Here is a 19,250-nt window from a genome sequence, read left to right as displayed (position 1 = left end):
AATGAAGGTATAAAAAATTCATACCTTAAATGTGCCAATTTACAAATAAAAGCAACAGAATCTAATTAAGTTAATGATTGAAGGTTCAGAGCCAAGTTAACTCTTTCCTAGTACCATTATAGAAATGTCTAATTATTCTGTTCGGTAATCATTAACCACAAATAAATGGCTAAATGAAAATTACTCTAATTGGAACAAAACTTAGTATAAGCAAGCAGTGTTAACCCATGAAAAATCAAGTAGACCCCTGCAACACTTGAGATACTATTTTCTGTTTTTAATTCAGAATGAACGTTGTTTTTCACCCTAGATGTTCCACTTATAAAAAAAAACAACCTGTAATTTTTTGAGTATGTAGGTATTTGGGCTAGAGGTATGCAGAGAATGGTAAAACTCTAGGTCTCATCTTCAAAACAAAGAAAAACCCAACAATAAAACATGCATATGTGTCTTATGTGTATATAAAAACACATTTTAATAAGTCACTTGGAGTTTAATGTTTAACTATTCTTTCACTGACAATTTATCATATAGGGTGCATTTAACTGAGTCAAGGATTCCATTTTTTTAAACACGATAGTTTCAGATTTTGTACGATATCTAGCGAGTAAGTGTAAATTTGAGTAATAATTAAAAGAAATACAAAGATGTGGGCAGGGACAATTAAGTATATTATTCTCTTAACTGCTTTTGATACTTAATGTAATCTGGTTCTTAGATTTGAATGGGGTACCCTTAATTATTTTAACCCTCTTAATGGGAATAACAGTAAATCCCCTACAACTCTGTCAGGCATTTAAAAAAACAAAACAAAACAAAACAAAACAACCCTTCACTTTCTCATCTGCTACAAGCTAGCCATAATATTCACTGTGGGCTCCTTCCCAAGCATGTTTCTGAAAGGAAGTACCCCTTCTGCTGTGGCTGAAATTGAGCAGCACTACAGGGCATAAAAGAGATGCTACAATTTAGACTATTATGTCTAATCACATTCTAAGAGAGAGATGCTCATGGACATACTATTGATTGAGAAAAGCATCAAGCAGATAGATAATGCTAAATGCAGGGATAAACAGAGGACAGCAATAAGTGTTTAGAACAAACACCAATCAGAGATGAAAAATGAATCCCCCCTCCCCAAATAGGGAGAATATAAGGCCATTTTATCTCCCCACAATCCATTCGCTCTATTTTCAGGTTTCTATGAACAAGATGAAAAGCCCTTTACTTATTCAAGAATTGAAGGGACTGCAGAGGCAGCATTTCCAGTGGAAAGAACTGGAGCATTTTTTTTTTCTTTTTAAGAACTGGAGCTCTGAAGTCAGATCTATGTTCACATCCCCATGACTCTGCACTTGTTCTGCTCACAGCTTCATTCCACTTGCTTTCTCACAGGTAAGACATGACTACTTCCCTGGGTCAGCATAACTCAAACTTGTCTGATCATAAAAATGATCTGGGGTGCTTGTTAAAAGCCAGTAAACATTCATGGGTCCCATCCCCAGACGGGGCTTGGGAGCTAGAGCTTGACAATACCCCAGTTGAGTCTTGCAATAAGACCAGCTTGGGAAATACTGACTTAGTTCAAAGGGCTGTTTCCTTAGAGTAAAAAAATAATCCATTACCTGGACGAAGAAGGCCTATTGGCCAACTCGGCCAATAAATTCTTTGGAAACTTCTATCTCTCACTTACACCTTGCTCTAGTTTACAAAGGCATTTGTTTGGATGATTCAACAGCAAGCGCTGTTCTCTTACCCATGACCCAATTCTTCGAAGCTATTCTCAAGAAGGTTTTCAACAATCTCCTCCTGCCAGATCTATTGTCATCAAGTCTGTCCTGCAGCAGCGCTGAAAAAGTGGCCGGCTCCTTATTCTGGACCTTCTCCTTTCCCCAGCCTCTACAGGGCCATTTCCCTTCACCCCATAATTCCTCGTGCTCTCAATCTCCAGGAAGCAGGCCATGGAGTTCTGGCTTCAGCCAATGCCCACAGCTTTGACTTTACCTGTAACATGACAGCTCCCAAACCTAATCGGTGTTTACAGTCCACTGTCTCTCGTCTCGCTCTAGTTCTACATTTTCAGCAGGGCACACTTGTTACCCCCACAGTGTGTTAAGATAAATCTCCTCTCCCACATCCTTTTCCATCTACCCTGTCACTTAACATTTGCATCAGACAAGTCTATCTTCTCCTTCACGCTCTACATTTAGACAACAGTCAGCTACTACTGATTCTATTTCCGAAGATTTGAATCTTTTCCTTCTTCTTCATTACCACTGCCCTTGTCCTAGAACCAATTCTCACTTCTCATCAGAACACCTTCAAAAGCCTTTCTGACATATTTTCCTGCCTCAGGTCTCTGTCCCCTCTGCAGTTCCAACAGTTTTGTTTCTATAATAGAGATGTGATAAACTTCTGAAGCTTCCTGTGCTCACAGAATAAAGGCTACACTGCTTCGTATAGCACACAGAGCCTTTCATAATCAGGCATAATCCCCCACCCCACTGCCACACAAACACACATACACACACACACGTTTCTTAACTTTTCAACAAAGTTCCATTTAATTTATTCTTTATCTCACATCTTAAATTATTTCATTTGCCCCATAAACATTATTTCTAATGAACTCCCCCATTTTTAGAGGAAATATTTCATACCAATCAAAATACTGAAGATTTCTGAAAAGACATAGCTAAGATTACTATATTAAGTTTGATACAATTCTAGTTCAAAGTCAGGAAACTTGACTGTTTAATTAGCCTTCTCCTCACTGGATATCCAATTCCATTCAGTTCTTTAAAAATACTGACAATCTCATGGATCCCCATTTTTACCTTTGCAGATCCATAGATGTCCAGGAGCCCTGGCTTGGGAATCACTGCTCTGGGCTCTGCAGCCTAGACCCGCCTTGACACTTGACATTCAAGGACTCACTCACTTGATACTTCCATTGTCTTTACTCTCAAACTACTCCTATGTCACTCACTATCCATTCTAGTGTAGTTAATTCTTTAACACAATGATCTCCCTGTCAGACTTGGGGCTCAAGGGCTAGCTCAGCTGCCCATTTATCTACTCGTGAAATGCAATAAATGTTTGTTGAATGAAACACCTTAGTAGGGCAGACACTATGGTACATATAAAACAAAAACAAGACAGAAGCTGAGAAAGATGTGAAAATATGTGACTTGCCTCAGTCATGCACTAAGTAAGAGGTTTTGGACAGAAGCATGAATTTAGGTTTTTAAACTCAATCATTCTGTTAACGGTACGTTTTCATTAAGTAGCAACTACTATATTACTACAATATGCAGCTTTTATTCATTCCAGAAATCTCATCAAGATGCCATTTATCCTGTTACTGCTCTGATTTGCCCTCAACTGAGCAGAAATAACCTTATGCCAATGAAGATCCTATTTTAAAAAACTGTTTGCTCTCACTTAAGTCACCCAGAATACCTGCCTATTTACAATTAAGTTTATCAGAGTCTGAGAAGTAGATGCTGAATTCTTTCATACAATAATTCTTTTTTTTATTTTACAAGAGTTTTATTGATATCTAATTGATATTTAATAAACTGCACATATTTAGAGTGCACAATTTGATACGTTTTGACATATATATGTATGCCAATGAAACCATCACCACAATCAGTATACCCATCACCACAAAAATTTCCCTATACCCCTTTGTAATCACTCCTACCTACCCTGGCCCTCCTGCCCCTAGCAACCACTGCTATGCTTTCTGTCACTATAGATTCGCTTGAACTTTTTCTCTTTTTAAGTAAATTAATAAACTTTATTTTTAGAGCAGTTTTATACACAAAAATTGTGCAGAAAATTCAGTTTCCATCTACCTCTTCTACTCCACACCCCCATTCTCCCCTATTATTAACATTTTACATTAGTGTAGCACATTTGTTACAACTGATGAACTGATATTGATAACATTATTATTAACTAAAACCCTAGTTTACATTAGGGTTCATTCTTTGTGTTGTGTAGTTCTCTTGGTTTTGACAAATGTGTAACGTCATCTACCATTACAGTATCATACAGAATGGTTTCACTGCCCTAAGAATCCTCTGTTCTCTACCTATTCATCCCTCCCTTCCTCTCCCCAGTGTTTGGCAACTACTGATCTTTTTACTGTTCTCTCTACAGTTTTGCCTTTTTTGTGTTTGTCATAGAGTTGGCATCATACATTCTGTAGACTGGCTTTTTTTACTTGGCAGTGTGAATTTAAGTTACTCCATGACCTTCTGTGGCTTGATTAGCTTTCACTTTCTAGACCTTTATATGAATGGAGTAATGCAGTATGTAGTCTTTTTTCATACAATAATTCTAAAGGAGGCTTACTACTTGTAGAAATTTCCGATGTGAAAGAGAAGCAGGTGACAGGGAACACTGTATTGAGTAAATAGTTTCTACATTAACAACTGCTTATTTTTAAATTGCACATTTTCTTTCTTTGGGGGAAGGGGGGAGAGGAAAAAACTACAAAATTAAAAATGTGATTTGGTTAAATCCGCCTTTTTTTTTTTTTAAGATTATTTATTTATTTATTTGACAGAGAGAGACACAGCGAGAGAGGGAACACAAGCAGGGGGGAGTGGGAGAGGGAGAAGCAGGCTTCCTGCCGAGCAGGGAGCCCGGATGCGGGGCTCGATCCCAGAACCCTGGGATCATGACCTGAGCTGAAGGCAGACGCCTAATGACTGAGCCACCCAGGCGCCCCTTAAATCTGCTTTTTGATGTAGCCAAGAATCCTCAAACACATGCTCTTATTCAAGAAAGCATATGTTCTTGTTAAAAAACAAACTAGTACTAATTGGACTATACTTCTTAGTCCTCACCTACTAAGTAAATCTTCAAATCAAACTTCCTTTATTTAAACACATCACAAGACTAGCCCTGCCCCAAATCAAAACAAACATGTCAAAAATTACCAATTATATTTTATAACTTTGACATATCAGCTACACCTTAAAGAAATACCATTTACGTTTTCAATGTTATAGACATAAGTGACATATATCCTTTATCAGATTAAAACATTTTTGGACACACTTTTTCTACTTTGTTCTAGGAAACATTTTTAATCAAAATGGTCATTTACAAACAGAACAGGGTGAAAAAATAAAAAATAAAATTAATTTCCCCCCTCACATTTAGTTCTGTAACTTACAAATTCTCCTCTTTGTATTTTAAAATATTTTGTAGTAAAAATGTTCAGGAACTTCTCTTACAAACAGAGGAAAAAATCAGATGGAGTTCTCAGGCAGTATTTAGGAAATGAGGAGGCATGTTGGAGCTACAGCTCACAGCAGCTGATGAAGACCCAGTCCCTTTCTGCAAAATGCCTAGGTGTGTAAAGGCTTCGGAGTTCAAATAAAGAACAGTTTCCTCAATTCTCTCACATATCATATCTAGAGCCCAGGTGTCAATTAAACTAAAAAAGACAATCGTAGACAGGAAGGATAATTCATTACTTGCTTAAAGTATGTTTATTTTGGCTTACAACTTGCCTTGAAAGTTATGCATAAATTCTTCTTTAAATATGATTTCTAGTTAACTTTAAAAGTCTGGTGTCAGAAAAGTGAGCAGTGTTGGGACCAGATGACTGAGTTCCCTTTCAACACTGTATGTGGAGATTCTATTATTCAATAGGTATATTAACGGGAAAAAAAAAGCTTAATTATGAATCTGAAAATCTGAGGATGACCAGATTCTGTACCACGATCCACATCCAATCAGTCTGTGAAAGGATAGACAGGAGAGAGAAATAAAAAATGAAATCATCTCACATTTCCAAAATATTTTCATGTTATCTCATTAAATACAAAGAATTCAGTTTACAGATGACAAATTAAAGAAGCACCACAGATTAACATCAAATTTAGTAATACTGTTGTTAGCGGGGAATCAGAGGCAGGGGAGGAAGGCAGAAATATGCTACAAATTAGTGTGACAGTTAAGATAAAATTAGTTCTTTACAACTCTTGAGGTCATTAGAGGCTGTCACTATGAAGATGCCCATCCCATCCCCAAAATCCCAAGTAACACTTAGCAATTTGCCCGTTTGCGTTGGGAGTCAGGAAACTGGAAACTCATAACTATGCCAATGTGCACAAAATCTAGCAGTGAGGCGAGATTGCAACTCTCTTCCCAGCTTTCCTTAGCGAGCATCCCATTTAAATTTCAACTAAATGTAATGTTTAACAGAAGCACTAACAAGGCTGCTATCAGAAAAACAAGTTTATTTCAGCTACTTTTTAAAGAAAAAACGTTTATTCACTCATTCACGTGTTTTTGAGATGTAGAGTAAGCAGTTAGGATAAAACCAATGAAAACTCCATCAAGGGAAGAAAAATGAACCAGAGTCTCATATTGCTTCCTGGGCATCAAAAGACAACATGCAAAAATAGCGACCTTAATTTCCCATCTCCCTCTTTTTTAACACAGTTGTGCAAGTACCATAGCTCTTCATAGCTGTTTGTGATAAACGCTTGGTTAATTCAAATCTGTTCCCCTAATCTCCTTTAAACAAACAGGATATTGGTCTGTTATTATGGAACACTGATATTCTCTGGTTTTTCACTTTTTTAAAGAGCACTTAGGAAGAAGTTTTATAAACTTTGCATATTGATCTTCTGTTGACTCAATCAATTTACTTATCCAAGGCTTCTCAAACTTTCCACACTATCTCAAGCTACCAGGCACACCCCTAAACACGGGTCTATCTCTTCCTAGAGAATTCTGTTAGCCAAAGATCACTTACTCTCTGCCAGGCCCAACTCTTCTATTTTCACTCTCCTTGTTTCTGAGAAGGAAGTGGTCCTTCTGTTTGCCAAGGAGATCCTCTCCAACTACCTCCACTCCCTCCTCTATTCCTTTATTTTTCAACCTGTTTATACAGGCTCCTTCCTCTGAATGTATAAACTTGCCTGCTGTCAGGTGTCAGTCAGGCCAAACAGTGCCGGAAGGAGGGAGTGGGGCTTTAAAAGGATGAATCCTTACCATCTTGCAATCTGAGCACTCTCTGCTGCTTGACTTAAATTCTTTACGTGTGCTCACCAACAAATCCCTCCTCATTGTTCTCAGCCCTCACCCTACACCTCCATCCCAGACAGCTGGATTTCTGTCTCCTATGCTGGCTCATCTTCTCTAAAATATAAGGCATTTGTTGAGGTCTTCTTCTGAGCCTCCTCTTTCTCACACCTTCACCTCTTTATCCTGAACTCACTCCAACTACAATCATTTCTACCTGCCTCCGAAATCTCTCCCTCTGGATGGCCTGGCTGCACCTCCAAGTCACCATGTCCAACAACAAGCCCTTTACCTTTTCTTCCCTGCTCTCCTCAATTTCCCCACTTTCCCATGTGTGTTTCCATCTTCTGACCATCCCATCTCAATCTGTGGACAGGGGTACCAGAGGAGGAGGAATCAGTTCATTTGCCAGGAACCAAGATTCTGCCTCAAAGCTCTCAAATCTCTTCCCTCTGTTCTATACCCACTTAACAACAAACTGTAATCAGACCTGGCATTCAAGATACCCTATACAACACTTCTCAAACAATAACTCTCAAACTGTCACATGCACAGGAATCATCTGGTAATCCTGTCAAAATGCATATACTCTGGGGCGCCTGGGTGGCTCAGTCGTTAAGCGTCTGCCTTTGGCTCAGGTCATGATCCCAGGGTCCTGGGATCAAGCCCCACATCGGGCGCCCTGCTCCACGGGAAGCCTGCTTCTCCCTCTCACACTCCCCCCTGCTTGTGTTCCTGCTCTTGCTCTCTGTCAAATAAATAAATAAAGTCTTTAAAAAAAAATGCATATACTCCTTCAGTGGATCTGGGTGGTGCCAGATTCTGATTTCTAACATGTCCCAGATGATGACGATGGTACTAGTGTTAGACTCAACATATACAATCTGGTCCCAACCTATCGTTCTAGCCTCATCTTCCACAACTCCCTGCCCAGCACACATGTGCATGTCTGCATCTCCCTCATACACACAGACAGACAGACACACACACACAGGTATACAAACAAAAATGTTCCCTAAACATACTTTCCAGCTTCTGTGCCTCTTGCTGTTTTCTCCAGTCCAGTGTCTGCTCATCATGATCCTACTCACATTTCACAAACCAACTCATTCGGCCACAGCCTTCTCTTATCTTTTTACCGACTTCACCCCCATACCCCCAACCACTGAACACCATAAAAACCTTGGGACAGTCAGGGCACTTCATGTGCACTGCTTCTCTGTAATGTCATTATGGGTCTCTTCATTCAATCCTCACTGCTAGGCAACACCCTCCTCCTGGAAGACAGGGACTAGCTGCCTAACCTTTGTTAACCCCAGGGCATCCTGTGGGTTGTAAGTGCCAATAAATACCTGCGGTGGTGGATCTGTACTCTAAGAAAAATGAAACATCTCACTTTACTTCAAGTAACACTTTGAGCAGGTGCTTCAGAAACTTAAGATAAGCAAAAACACTCTTCCAGGAAAATTAATCCATCAGCAAAATCTATGAAAATATTGTCAAACATGTGCTAAAGGGAAAAAAATCTATATATAAACATTCATACAGTGCCTAGAAAATTTTAGTACTTATCCAGTTTTAGTAGTCTGCAAGTATATAGATCAAGGTTCTGATATTTAACTGAAAATTAAATCTAACTAGTTAGGATCTAGTAATTGCTACATTATAAACTTACAATACTTTCTAATCCAGATTCTAGCCCTCTCTGGTTTAATTTGCCTAATGCTCAGGACATTACTTTCTCCCCAGTTGTGCTGAGATCAGCTGCCTGCAAAATACTTTACCACTAAAATACCTTACATTTGTGTCCGGGTTTTGAAAAGTGTTTAAAAACCTGTACCTTGCAGTAACATTTTTAAGGAGGCTAAGCAAATCAACCAAGACAACCCTATTTTAAATGTTTACCTATCTTAAGCCCTCTAAATATCAAAGAACTGCCAAAATGCAAGACCTACCCACAGCTCTTAAACTTTAGTGTGTTCAAGACCTGCCTGGAGTGCTTGTTAAACTTGCAGATTCCAGGTTCTTGCCCCAAGAAAGTCTGATTCAGTACAACTGGGGTAGGGCCTAAAAACTGTACAGTTAACCAGCATCCCCAGGTGATTCTGATGCAGATGTTCTGCAGATCTCAGTTCGAGAAATATTGACCTCACCTCTGGTGCAGGGGCCACTGCAGGGTTGTGTTGAAAGGGAAATGTAGAAATGTCATTGTAAAGTTCTTTTCCCAAACAGCTGTCAACCCAGCAGGGATACGGGATGACTCATGGAAGAAAAAGGGGAGGGAGTCCTTGCAGCGCGAATAAAGTTCGAAAACAAAAAAAGAGGGAAAGTGACGTTTCTTTCCCACCTTTGCGCTCCATTCTCTGAGCATCCCCCCGACACCTTCGAAGATGCTGCTTTTGCCTGCGAGCAAGGACCGGAGAAAAGGCCCGTCGCTGGCCCGGGGGAGGGGAGCACGGCCCCGCGCTCGCTCCCGGGTCACCAGTTGTCCATCCTCTGAGAGAGACCACAGCCGAGGGGGAACCCCGGACCCCCGATCGTCCGCGGCACACGTGCCGTAAACAAGTGGCCTCCGGGGTCGCCCGCCCCGGCGCTCAGCCTGCGCCCCTCACCTGCCGCGCGGCCGTAGTTCGGCCTCGTCGTCGGGTTCCGGGTCCCGCGGCTCCTGCTCCGTAGCGGCCGCCGGCACAGCTTCGGCGTCCTCCACCGTCACTTCGGCCGTAACCACGGCCCCTGCCGCCGGCACCCGCGCTGCAGAAGTGGGAGCGGCCGCTGCGCCCAGGCCGAACGCCGCCTCCGCCTTCGGCGCGGGGAGGTCCGGGGCGCGCCCCGCGGCCACCGTGCCCGGAGCCAGTCCCAGCAGCAGCAGCAGCAGCAGCAGCAGCGCCCGTGCGAGCCGCCCCGGGCGGGTGGCGCGCTCCATCAGCGTCCTGCCCCGCGTGCGGGCATGGAGGTGTAGACGCCGACGCCTGCCTCTCCCGCTGCTGGAAGCGCCCGACCAGGACGAGGACGCGCTAGGCACCCAGCCGCCGCCCCGACGGTCTGGACAGCCGAGCGGAGCACCACCGGCCACGTCTTAGCCCGGCCTCCGCCACCGCCACCTCAGTGACAGCCTCCCTCAGTCATCGCCCATTGAACAAACTTTCCGCGCGTCTCCCCCCTGATTGGCTGCGCCACCGTCACTCAGGAGACCCAGGCTGGTCCTCTTGGAGAAGGTGGGCTTTCGGATGTCAACATCACGCCTGCCAATCAAATCATAGTGCCCTCTCCCGAGGCCCGGCCCTCTTCCGGACGCGGTTACCAATGAAAATCGCTTCTCCCCGCAATCCTCTCACCTGATTGGTAGGCGCCGCAGTACCGGAATACATTTTCCCGGAGCAGATTGGCCATCGCTGCGATTGCCCTCGCCCCTCAAAAAAAAAAATGAGGCGCTAGAGAAGAGTTGGAAGATCATTGGTAGAAGTGGATGCCCCTCCAAAGGTCTGAGGTAACTTCTTCTTGATTGGTTGGAAGCGGCACTTAATACGTGGCCGATTCTGACTGTGGAAGTGGAAGGTCCCAAGTGAAAGCAAGAGTGCGAGGCGAGTCCCTGGTGGCGGGGAGGCGGCCGACCTTAAAGGAGCTGCCACTGTGGTTCTTCTAAAGCCTGCTGTCTTTGGAAAGGCAAAAGCGAAGCAGGAAAAATAAGTGACGGTACAGGAGGTGTGGTCCCCCGAAGTGGAAGGGACAGGGCGGGCTCAGGAGAGTATCCTGCTTGTGGCCACGCTGGTGCTGAAATTACAGCCGCTAGAGATGCCGGTGACCTCCAGAGGATCCAGTCTACCTGACACGCCCCCTTCCTCGTTATAAAGGAGAAGGAGCCCAGGCCCAGTGCATTGCCCTCACTTGTCTAAAGTCATCTAAAGTCACACACCTAGCCCTTACGGCTCCCTGACATTATCCAAGCCTTCCGACCGTGGTCTGGCATGCTTTGTACCTCACTATAGGGCTATGATGAAAAAAAGATAAAACTGCAAAAGGCCAAACTGCAGAAAATTTGAATGTTCAACTAAATGAACTTTTCATACAACAGTTAAAGAGACCCTGAAAATTTTTGAGCAGATGAATGAAATGGTAAAATGCGTCCATCGGCAGTGTATTCAAAAGAATAACACCAGAGATGAGGAAGCTAGCTGGGAGGCTATTGCCTCATCAAAACTGAAGATTTTTTTCTAATTTCCCTCCAAAAGCAAAACAAACAAAAAGCCCCACTTCTTCCTCCACCTGCTGACCACATTTTCCTGCTCTTCAGTACAGCAAAACTCTCCAGTGTTCTAAACTCCTTGTCTTCAATTCCTCTTCTCTCCCTCTCAAACACACTACAGTCGGGCTTTCAAGCTCACTGTTCCACCAAAACTGCTCTCACTGAGGCCACTGTTGCTAAAAAGACAATTGTGTCTTCATCTTATCAGCTATATTTAACCCAGTAACTCAGTCTTCCCTGCCAAAATACTTTTCACTGGTTTTCCTGCCCCATAGGCCAGGTCATAACCCTCATTGGGCATCATTTTAACTGAATCACCTTAAAGGCCTTATCTCCAAATACAGTTACATTCAGAGGTACTCAGGGGGTAAGGACTTCATAGGAATTTGGAAATGGGGGAGGGTACACAATTCAGCCCCTAACATCCAGATATCTTCACTTCTTTCAAGGCTCTGTTACCTTCCCAGTGAAGCCTCTCCTGACCCCCTTTTTAAAATTGAAACATCTCCCACAGATCACTTCCTAAACTCCTCCCCTGCTTTATTTCTCTCCTTAGACTTTAAAATACTGTAATACATGTATCTGTTTTGTTTATTGTCTGTCTCCTTCTACTCCTATATAAGTTCTAATGAGGATTTGCTCATTGATATATTCCTAAATAGAGCCTAAAACAAAGCAAGGTGTTTAGTATTTGATAAATATTTGTTGAATGAATGAATGAATTCATTCAACAGGACAGAATGGAAAGAGACAAATGGAAAGGGAGATTGTAGTTGCTGTAGATCCAAGGGGTTGATTAAGGAAGCAAGATCCCAGAGTATCCGGGAAAGCAGAGGCATGCCGTCCATGTTGAAAGTTGAAGTACTCCTAAAGAATAACTTACTTTGAAAGTAAAAATAGGTGAGAGAGTTCAAACTAGCTGATCATGATTTACTCAATAAAACAAAAAATAAGATTTCCTGCCAAAGTGATATTTAGTAGATAATATAAGAAAGGTGTAAAAAAAATTAACAGGAGCTGAAAAATGATTGTTGACTATTTGTAATGGCCCATTTGAAATTAGCTAGTGTGTATAGGTTAGTGAACCTAGTCTTCATGTTTTTTTAACTTTTTCAAAAAATGATCATGGCATGAACTGTAATCTGAGCTAATGAATTAGGAGTCTGCTTGCCACCTGCAATTGATGTGGAAGTTTTGTTTATTCATTTATTCATTACCATTTAGCAAGTACCATGGGAATACGGTTGTGAACAAAACAGGCATCGTCCCTGCCCTTCTGAAGCTTAACGTTTTTCTAGTTAAGGAGACCGACACTACTTCATTTATTTTTTTTAAGATTTTTTATTTATTAATTTGAGAGAGAGAGAGAATGAGAGATAGAGAGCACGAGAGGGAAGAGGGTCAGAGGGAGAAGCAGACTCCCTGATGCGGGACTCCATCCGGGGACTCCAGGATCATGACCTGAGCCGAAGGCAGTCGCTTAACCAACTTAGCCACCCAGGTGCCCCCGACACTACTTTAATAATCACACATATACTTATATTATGAAAACAAAGTAAATGCCATGAGGAAAAGGCACAGACAGAAGAGCGCAGTGGTGGAAAATGCCAATAAGGACAGTCACGGTATATATTCAGAAAAAAACATGTGAATATTTCCATTTTGGAAAAAGAAGAGTCATAATCATGAGTCAGGGTCAGCTGACTGGGAAAATAACTTGAAGGGGGGAAGAGAGAAACTGCCAGTTTGTGGACAGCATGGAGAGTCATGGTAGCTGCATGGGAACCCTGGACTATGAGTGTGAGTTCCTCAGGGAAGTGTAAGAGTAGCTGGAACCAGGCAGGATAGCTGATCAATGAACCTGAACCAGGAAAAGAAGCTGATGCTTAGGTATCTGAGCCAGGGTTGCCAAGTTTAGAATTCAAATTCTAAAACTGAGCATGGTCTAGAAGGTGAGCAAAAGAGATCAGTGATTTCAAATCATAGGCTCAGTCTATTAGCAGAGAAAGTCTGTACCTGGTGCTGCCTAAATTTGCCCTCTGTCAAGAGCTTTCCTCAAAGCCCCAGTAAGGGACTTCTGCTTACCTTTCACAGGCCAAGAGCATGTCAAATAGTCATCCAGAGCTAAAAAGGAAGCATACTGCCACTCTGAACAAAACTAGGGTTCTGCTGGTGAGAATGAAGGAGAGAATTTGTAATCCACACTATTGCAGTTTAACACGTGTACCTATAGAAAGTGCCTGCTTGGATAAGTTTCAACAGATGTATACACCAGCCAAGGTAACAGGACATTCCCACCATGCCTGAGAGCCTCCTTGTATCTCCTCATAGGTCCTTCTTGCACCCCAGGACCCGGGTAATCACTGATCTGTCTTCTGTCATGATACATTTTCTAGAATTTTTAATGTAATTGTACAGTATATACTCTTCGTGTCTGGTTTCTTTCACTCATATAATGTTTTAAAATTCATCCATGTTCTTACATGTAGCAACACTTTCTTCATTTTTATTGCTGAGTCGAATTCCATTGCCTGTTGGTATACATTGGGATATTTCCAATTTGGGGCTACTGAAGATAAACCTGCTATGAACCTGCATATGCAAGTCTCTATGTAAGTGTAGATTTTTATTTCTCTTGTGTAAATCCCTAGAAGTGGAATTATTGGCTCATGTGGTTGATGTATGTTAAATGTATATGAATCTGCCAAACAGTATTTGTGCTCTGCCTAGATCAGTCAGTCCCCATGTGAAGGGTGTGAGAGTATAAATTTCTGTTGTTTTAAGCCATTGCATTTGGGGACGGTTTCTTACATGGCATTACTATGGCAATAGTCAACTGATACAGCACTGTATATTTCACTGTGTGGCAAACTCTGTTGGGTGCCCACCCATATAAATTCTTCCCTTTGTAAATGCTTTGACTTGCAATTTCACTAAAAAAGATGTAAATGTCCAATAAGCCAAACCATGTTCCAAAGTGGTTTCATTTTACACCCCTACCAGTGTTCTGGTAGAACATATGAGAGTTCTAGTTGTTTCATATCCTCAACAACATTTGATATTGTTAGTCTTTTAATTTTTGTTTTTCTAGTGAGTATGCAGTGGTATTTCTTTGTGGTTTTGGTTTGCATTTCATGATGACTAATGATTTTGAGATTCCTTTGATGTGCTTGTGTAACATTTATACATATACGGAACTCATACCCTTCACCTGGGGGGTTGGTCTAGCAAGAACATGTCTTTTTTTTTTTTTTTTTTTTGAGAGAGAGGAAGGGCAAAGGGAGAGAGAATCTTTTTTTAAGATTTTATTTATTTATTTATTTATTCATTCATTCATTCATTCATTCATTTAGAGAGAGAGCAAGAAGGAGGAGGAGCAGAGAAAGAGGGTGAGAGAGTCTCAAGCAGGCTGTACACTCAGCACAGAGCCTGACGTGGGGCTCAATCCCATGATCCTGAGATCAGGACCTGAGCCAAAAGCAAGAATTGGACACTTAACCAACTGAGCCACCCAGGAACCCACAGAACACATCTTTCTTAAGGCAATGGCAGAAACAGAAGAAAGATAAGTGGAAATTTACAGGGCCTATTAAAACCTGGAGTCAGAACGGCAGCGCTGTCACTTCCAATCATATTCCATTGGCTAAGTGAGCGTATGACCAGGCCCAACATCAACGAAGTAGGAAAATGTGCCTTGCCACTAGTGAGAGAAACTGCTAAGTCACATGACGAAGGACGTGGGCATAGGATTTCAGAGAGCAAAAATCCAATCTAGCACAAGTGCTATGAGAGGAATCAATTATATCTGTGCCTGAGTCTAGCATGAACAATTTGCCTCAAAGCAGTACACACAATGAGATCGCTCCATGTCTATTAGAACAGCTCTTTGGAAAAAAAAGGAACAAGTGCTATTGAGGATGTGGAGCAGTTGGAACTCTCATACGTTGTTGGTCCGAATGCAAAATGGTAAAACTCTTTTGGAAACACTTTGGCCACTTTTTAGACAATTAGACGTACACTCACCATATGACCTCACGATCCCATTCCTAGGGTTTTACCCAAGAGAAATGAAAACATATGTTTCCACAAAGACCTATATATGAATGTTTATAGCAGCTTTTCTCTTAATTGCCCAAACTGGAAACACTGATGTCTATCAACCAGTGAATGAATAAACAAATGGATGTATAGCCACGTGATGGAATACTGATTAGTGATAAAGAAGAGCACCACACATACATATTTCAAATCCCTGCTTTTATATGTCTGCTAACATCCCTGTGGCCAAAGTATGCCACACAACCAAGTCCAAAGTGAAAGGGCAGGGAAGCGGAGCCATCACAGCAAGAGGCCATGGCTATAGTGGGGATGTGTATTGCTACCACAGGGGAGAGATTTGTGACCAGACTTTAGTCCACCACACCCATGATGAATATTTGTTCCCTTATCTGAGTGACTGAGTCTAAAGAAATGCCTTGAGGCTTCACCAGGGTAGTAACTGATAATTATCAACTTCTGAATTTACACAGTTGGGTGTCGTCCTGGACAGATATAGATGATCCTTTCTGGTCCCCGTGGAGATCTCTCTAACAGTGAGATCTGCAGGCATGTATGCATAAATGCATGAACAAATCCCTACGTATATACCCACACATGTGCTATGTGTGTGTGTGTGTGTATGTGTCCAGTTATATGTGGTCTTCCTCCAAAAGAGGTTGAGTCTCAGAGATCTTCAGAGGCTAAACTCTTAAGTAGAAAAAGGATTTTTCCTAACTGCTCTATAAATTGCAAAGAATCCTATTTCATAATGATATCAAGATTTACATTATCAGTGCCTTTTCTTCAATTTTACCTTTTCATGATCAAACCCCTGTGGGCTGCCAAGAACAGGAAAGCAGTAAGCATTCCCTTAAATGCATGAAGACCCTTGCACTGGAAAATTCTTACTCAAGGGCTTCATTGCTTTTATCTTCTATCTGAAGGAAAGGGCGGGGGTAGTTTTATATGTAATTCTTCCAATTTAAGGCAAAATAGAGACTTTTAATCAGCACTAATTTTGGAATGCCAAGTAACTTGCTGTGTGCTCTGGGACAATCTGCTTCTTCCTGAATCTCACAGTGTCTGCTGTGGTCATTTGTCCCAGGCACCCTTCTGTCACTTGCACCAGGGACTTTCTTGGGTCACTTACACCAGGGACTCTCTTTGGTCACTTGGCTCTATTTTTCTATAAGGTTATGCCTCTTTTTTCTATAGAGAATATTTATACAAATTTACATATAAAAAAAATTCCTGGGACACCTGGGTAGCTCAGTCGGTTAAATGTCTGCCTTTGGCTCAGGTCACGATCCCAGGATTCTGGGATCAAGCCCCGCGTTGGGCTTCCTGCTGAATGGGGTGCCTGCTTCTACCTCTCCCTCTGCCACTCCCCCGGCTTGTGCTCTCTCTCTGTCTCTCTCTCAAATAAATAAAAAATCTTAAAAAAAATCTAAGCAGTCAGGTAGCAATGAGTAAACACAAATACAAAGTATCACTTTATGTCACTAATCATAGATGAAATCATTTCTCTCCTAGGGCCACCAATATATTCTTTATGGTCAGCAAGTACAGAATAAAATATTTTTAATTTTGTGTTTTTATTTGGATGATAATTTTTTTAAGATTTATTTTATTTCTTTTAGAGGGGGGGAGGGACAGAGGGAGACAGGCAGTCTCACGACCCTGAGATCATGACCTGAGCTGAAACCAAAAGTTGTATGCTTAACCGACCATGCCACCCAGGTGCCCCTGGATGATAATTTCTTTAATAAAAATTAAATATAATTATTGGCTCATCTGGCTAAACCTCTTCGACATTCAGGCTTAAGCTTGCATTTGTGTTTATTGAATTGGCACCAAGTAATACTATTTTGATTTTCATAAGCAACAGAGAAAAAATAAGCTGCATATTTATATATGAAAGATTCATTCCTGTCAAAAAACAAAAGACAGGGGCGCCTGGGTGGCTCAGATGGTTAAGTGTCTGCCTTCGGCTCAGGTCATGATCCCAGGGTCCTGGGATCGAGTCCCACATCGGGCTCCCTGCTTCTTGGGAGCCTGCTTCTCCCTCTGCCTCTCTCTCTCTCTCTGTCTCTCATGAATAAATACATAAAATCTTAAAAAAAAAAACAAAAGACACGGTGTCCTCTGAGAGCAAGTGTTCTACATGGTTCTAATAAAGAAAAGTGGTGGGAGAATCAAATCCTCACGCCACACAAAGTTTTATAAGGGGCCAGACTGAAGACTGTATCTTAGCTGTCGGTATTTGAACAACTGCTTCCAGCTCTGATGTAAGAGCTGGTTTTAGACCAAATCTCTCACTGAGAATGACGGTAAATTAGATTTTTTTTAAAAAACAAAACTTTGAAGGTATCAGAGAGCAACCAAGGCATCTAGGATTCATAGGGCTAAGAATAAGAAAGAAAGAAAATATAATGAGATCAGGGTAACGTTCTGCATCATTCCCTGCCTAAGACATTTGCTGAATTATAAGCAAAAAAGTGCAGGGACTAGAACCCAAGCAGAGAGATGCCTCTCAGGGAGCTTTGAGGAGTCTCAGGGCTACCTGAACAAAATGAGGAGTTCAAGGCTAGAAAGAGAGCCAGGATTGGAAGGGCTCCCATCCCAGAGAAAAGAGAATTATTGAAAAGTGAGCTGATATTCCAACTCCTTTTCCCACCAAGGCATTTGCTGATTCCTTAGCCATGCACCATGCAGGTAAGAGATCAAGCCCAATTAGAAAGAGGCAGATAACAGGCTGATGAGTGAAACAGTCTCATTGGGCTTGAGAGTCAAAAAGTGGAAGTGAAGGCCCAGCAAGGAGTTGGAGCTCTGAAAAACACCTCCAGTTGAGACTCTAGATACACAACAAAGGGAAATAAGGATAAAGTGGAAATAAATTTGCCTTTAAAAAAGTGTCAAGATATTGTATTCCCTAATTGGATTAGGGTGACCTGCCCCTACTCTTTCTGCCAGAAGAAAGTTAAATTATCTCTGGAGAAGGAAAGCATTATATAGAGCTTCTACAATTATTCATACACAGTGTTTAGCATTTAAACAAAAATCTACAAGTTATGTCAACAAATAGAACCAAGTGACAGAAAATCAGAAGAAAAATACAGAAATAGATCAGATCCACAGGAAATTGAGATGTTGAAGATATCAGACACAGGCTATAAAATAATTATGATTAATATCCTAAGTGCATTTGCTTCCTCCATGTCATTTCATGGTTTGATAAATAGTTCATTTCTTTTTTAGCACTGACTAATATTCCATTGTCTGGATGGACCCCAGTTTATTTATCTGTTCACCCACGGCAGGACATCTTGGTAGCTTCCCAGTTTTGGCAATCATGAATACAGCTGCTATTAACACCCATGTGCAAGTTCTTGTGTGGACATAAGTTTTGAATTCCATTGGGTAAAAGGTAAGAGTTTATTTAGTTTTGTAAGAAACCAGGAAACCATCTTCCTAAGAGGCTATACCATTTCCATTTCCACAATGATCTAGAGTTTCTGTTGTTCCACATCCTTGCCAGAATTTGATATTGTCAGTGTTTTGGACTTTAGCTGCTGTAATAGATGTGTAGTGGTATCTTGTTTTAATTTGCATTTCCCTAATGACACATAATTTGAGCATGTTTTTATATGCTTATTTGCTCTCTCTATATAGCAAATAGGTGTTTGTTCAGGTCTTTTGCCTATTTTTTTTATTGAGTTGTTCTTTATTTTCATTGTTGAGTTTTAGGAGTCCTTTGTATATTTTGAATAATAGTCCTTTATCAGATACGTCTTTTGCAAATATTTTCTCCCAGTCAGTGGTAAAGTCAACTTTAAGGTAAGAAAGATTACTAGAAATACCGGGGGACATTTTATAATCATAAATGGGTCAGTTGCTCTCTCTCTCTCCCAAC

The 19,250-nt window shown here is 41.4% G+C and overlaps 1 protein-coding gene across 3 annotated transcripts in view; it reads right to left on the bottom strand.

The window, feature by feature from the left end:
• Positions 1–10,237, bottom strand: part of EIF2AK3 (eukaryotic translation initiation factor 2 alpha kinase 3) — a 68,799-nt gene extending 58,562 nt beyond the window's left edge. Inside the window, exon 1 of one of the 3 annotated variants that reach the window (XM_028122368.2) lies at positions 9,669–10,237. In XM_028122368.2, the coding sequence (XP_027978169.1) occupies positions 9,669–9,979 (311 nt within the window). In that variant the 5' untranslated portion in view covers positions 9,980–10,237. Of the gene's footprint in view, positions 1–9,403; positions 9,462–9,668 lie in introns of those variants that run through there. The other 2 variants (XM_028122366.2, XM_028122369.2) reach the window with 2 other exon arrangements.
• Positions 10,238–19,250: the final 9,013 nt, after the last annotated feature.

Source organism: Eumetopias jubatus, unplaced genomic scaffold (genome assembly GCF_037043125.1).
Source record: "Eumetopias jubatus isolate StellerSeaLion01/CBP00866 unplaced genomic scaffold, mEumJub1_p1.0 scaffold_9, whole genome shotgun sequence".
Lineage (NCBI taxonomy): Eukaryota > Metazoa > Chordata > Mammalia > Carnivora > Otariidae > Eumetopias > Eumetopias jubatus.
This window is presented reverse-complemented; position numbering and strand designations above follow the sequence as displayed.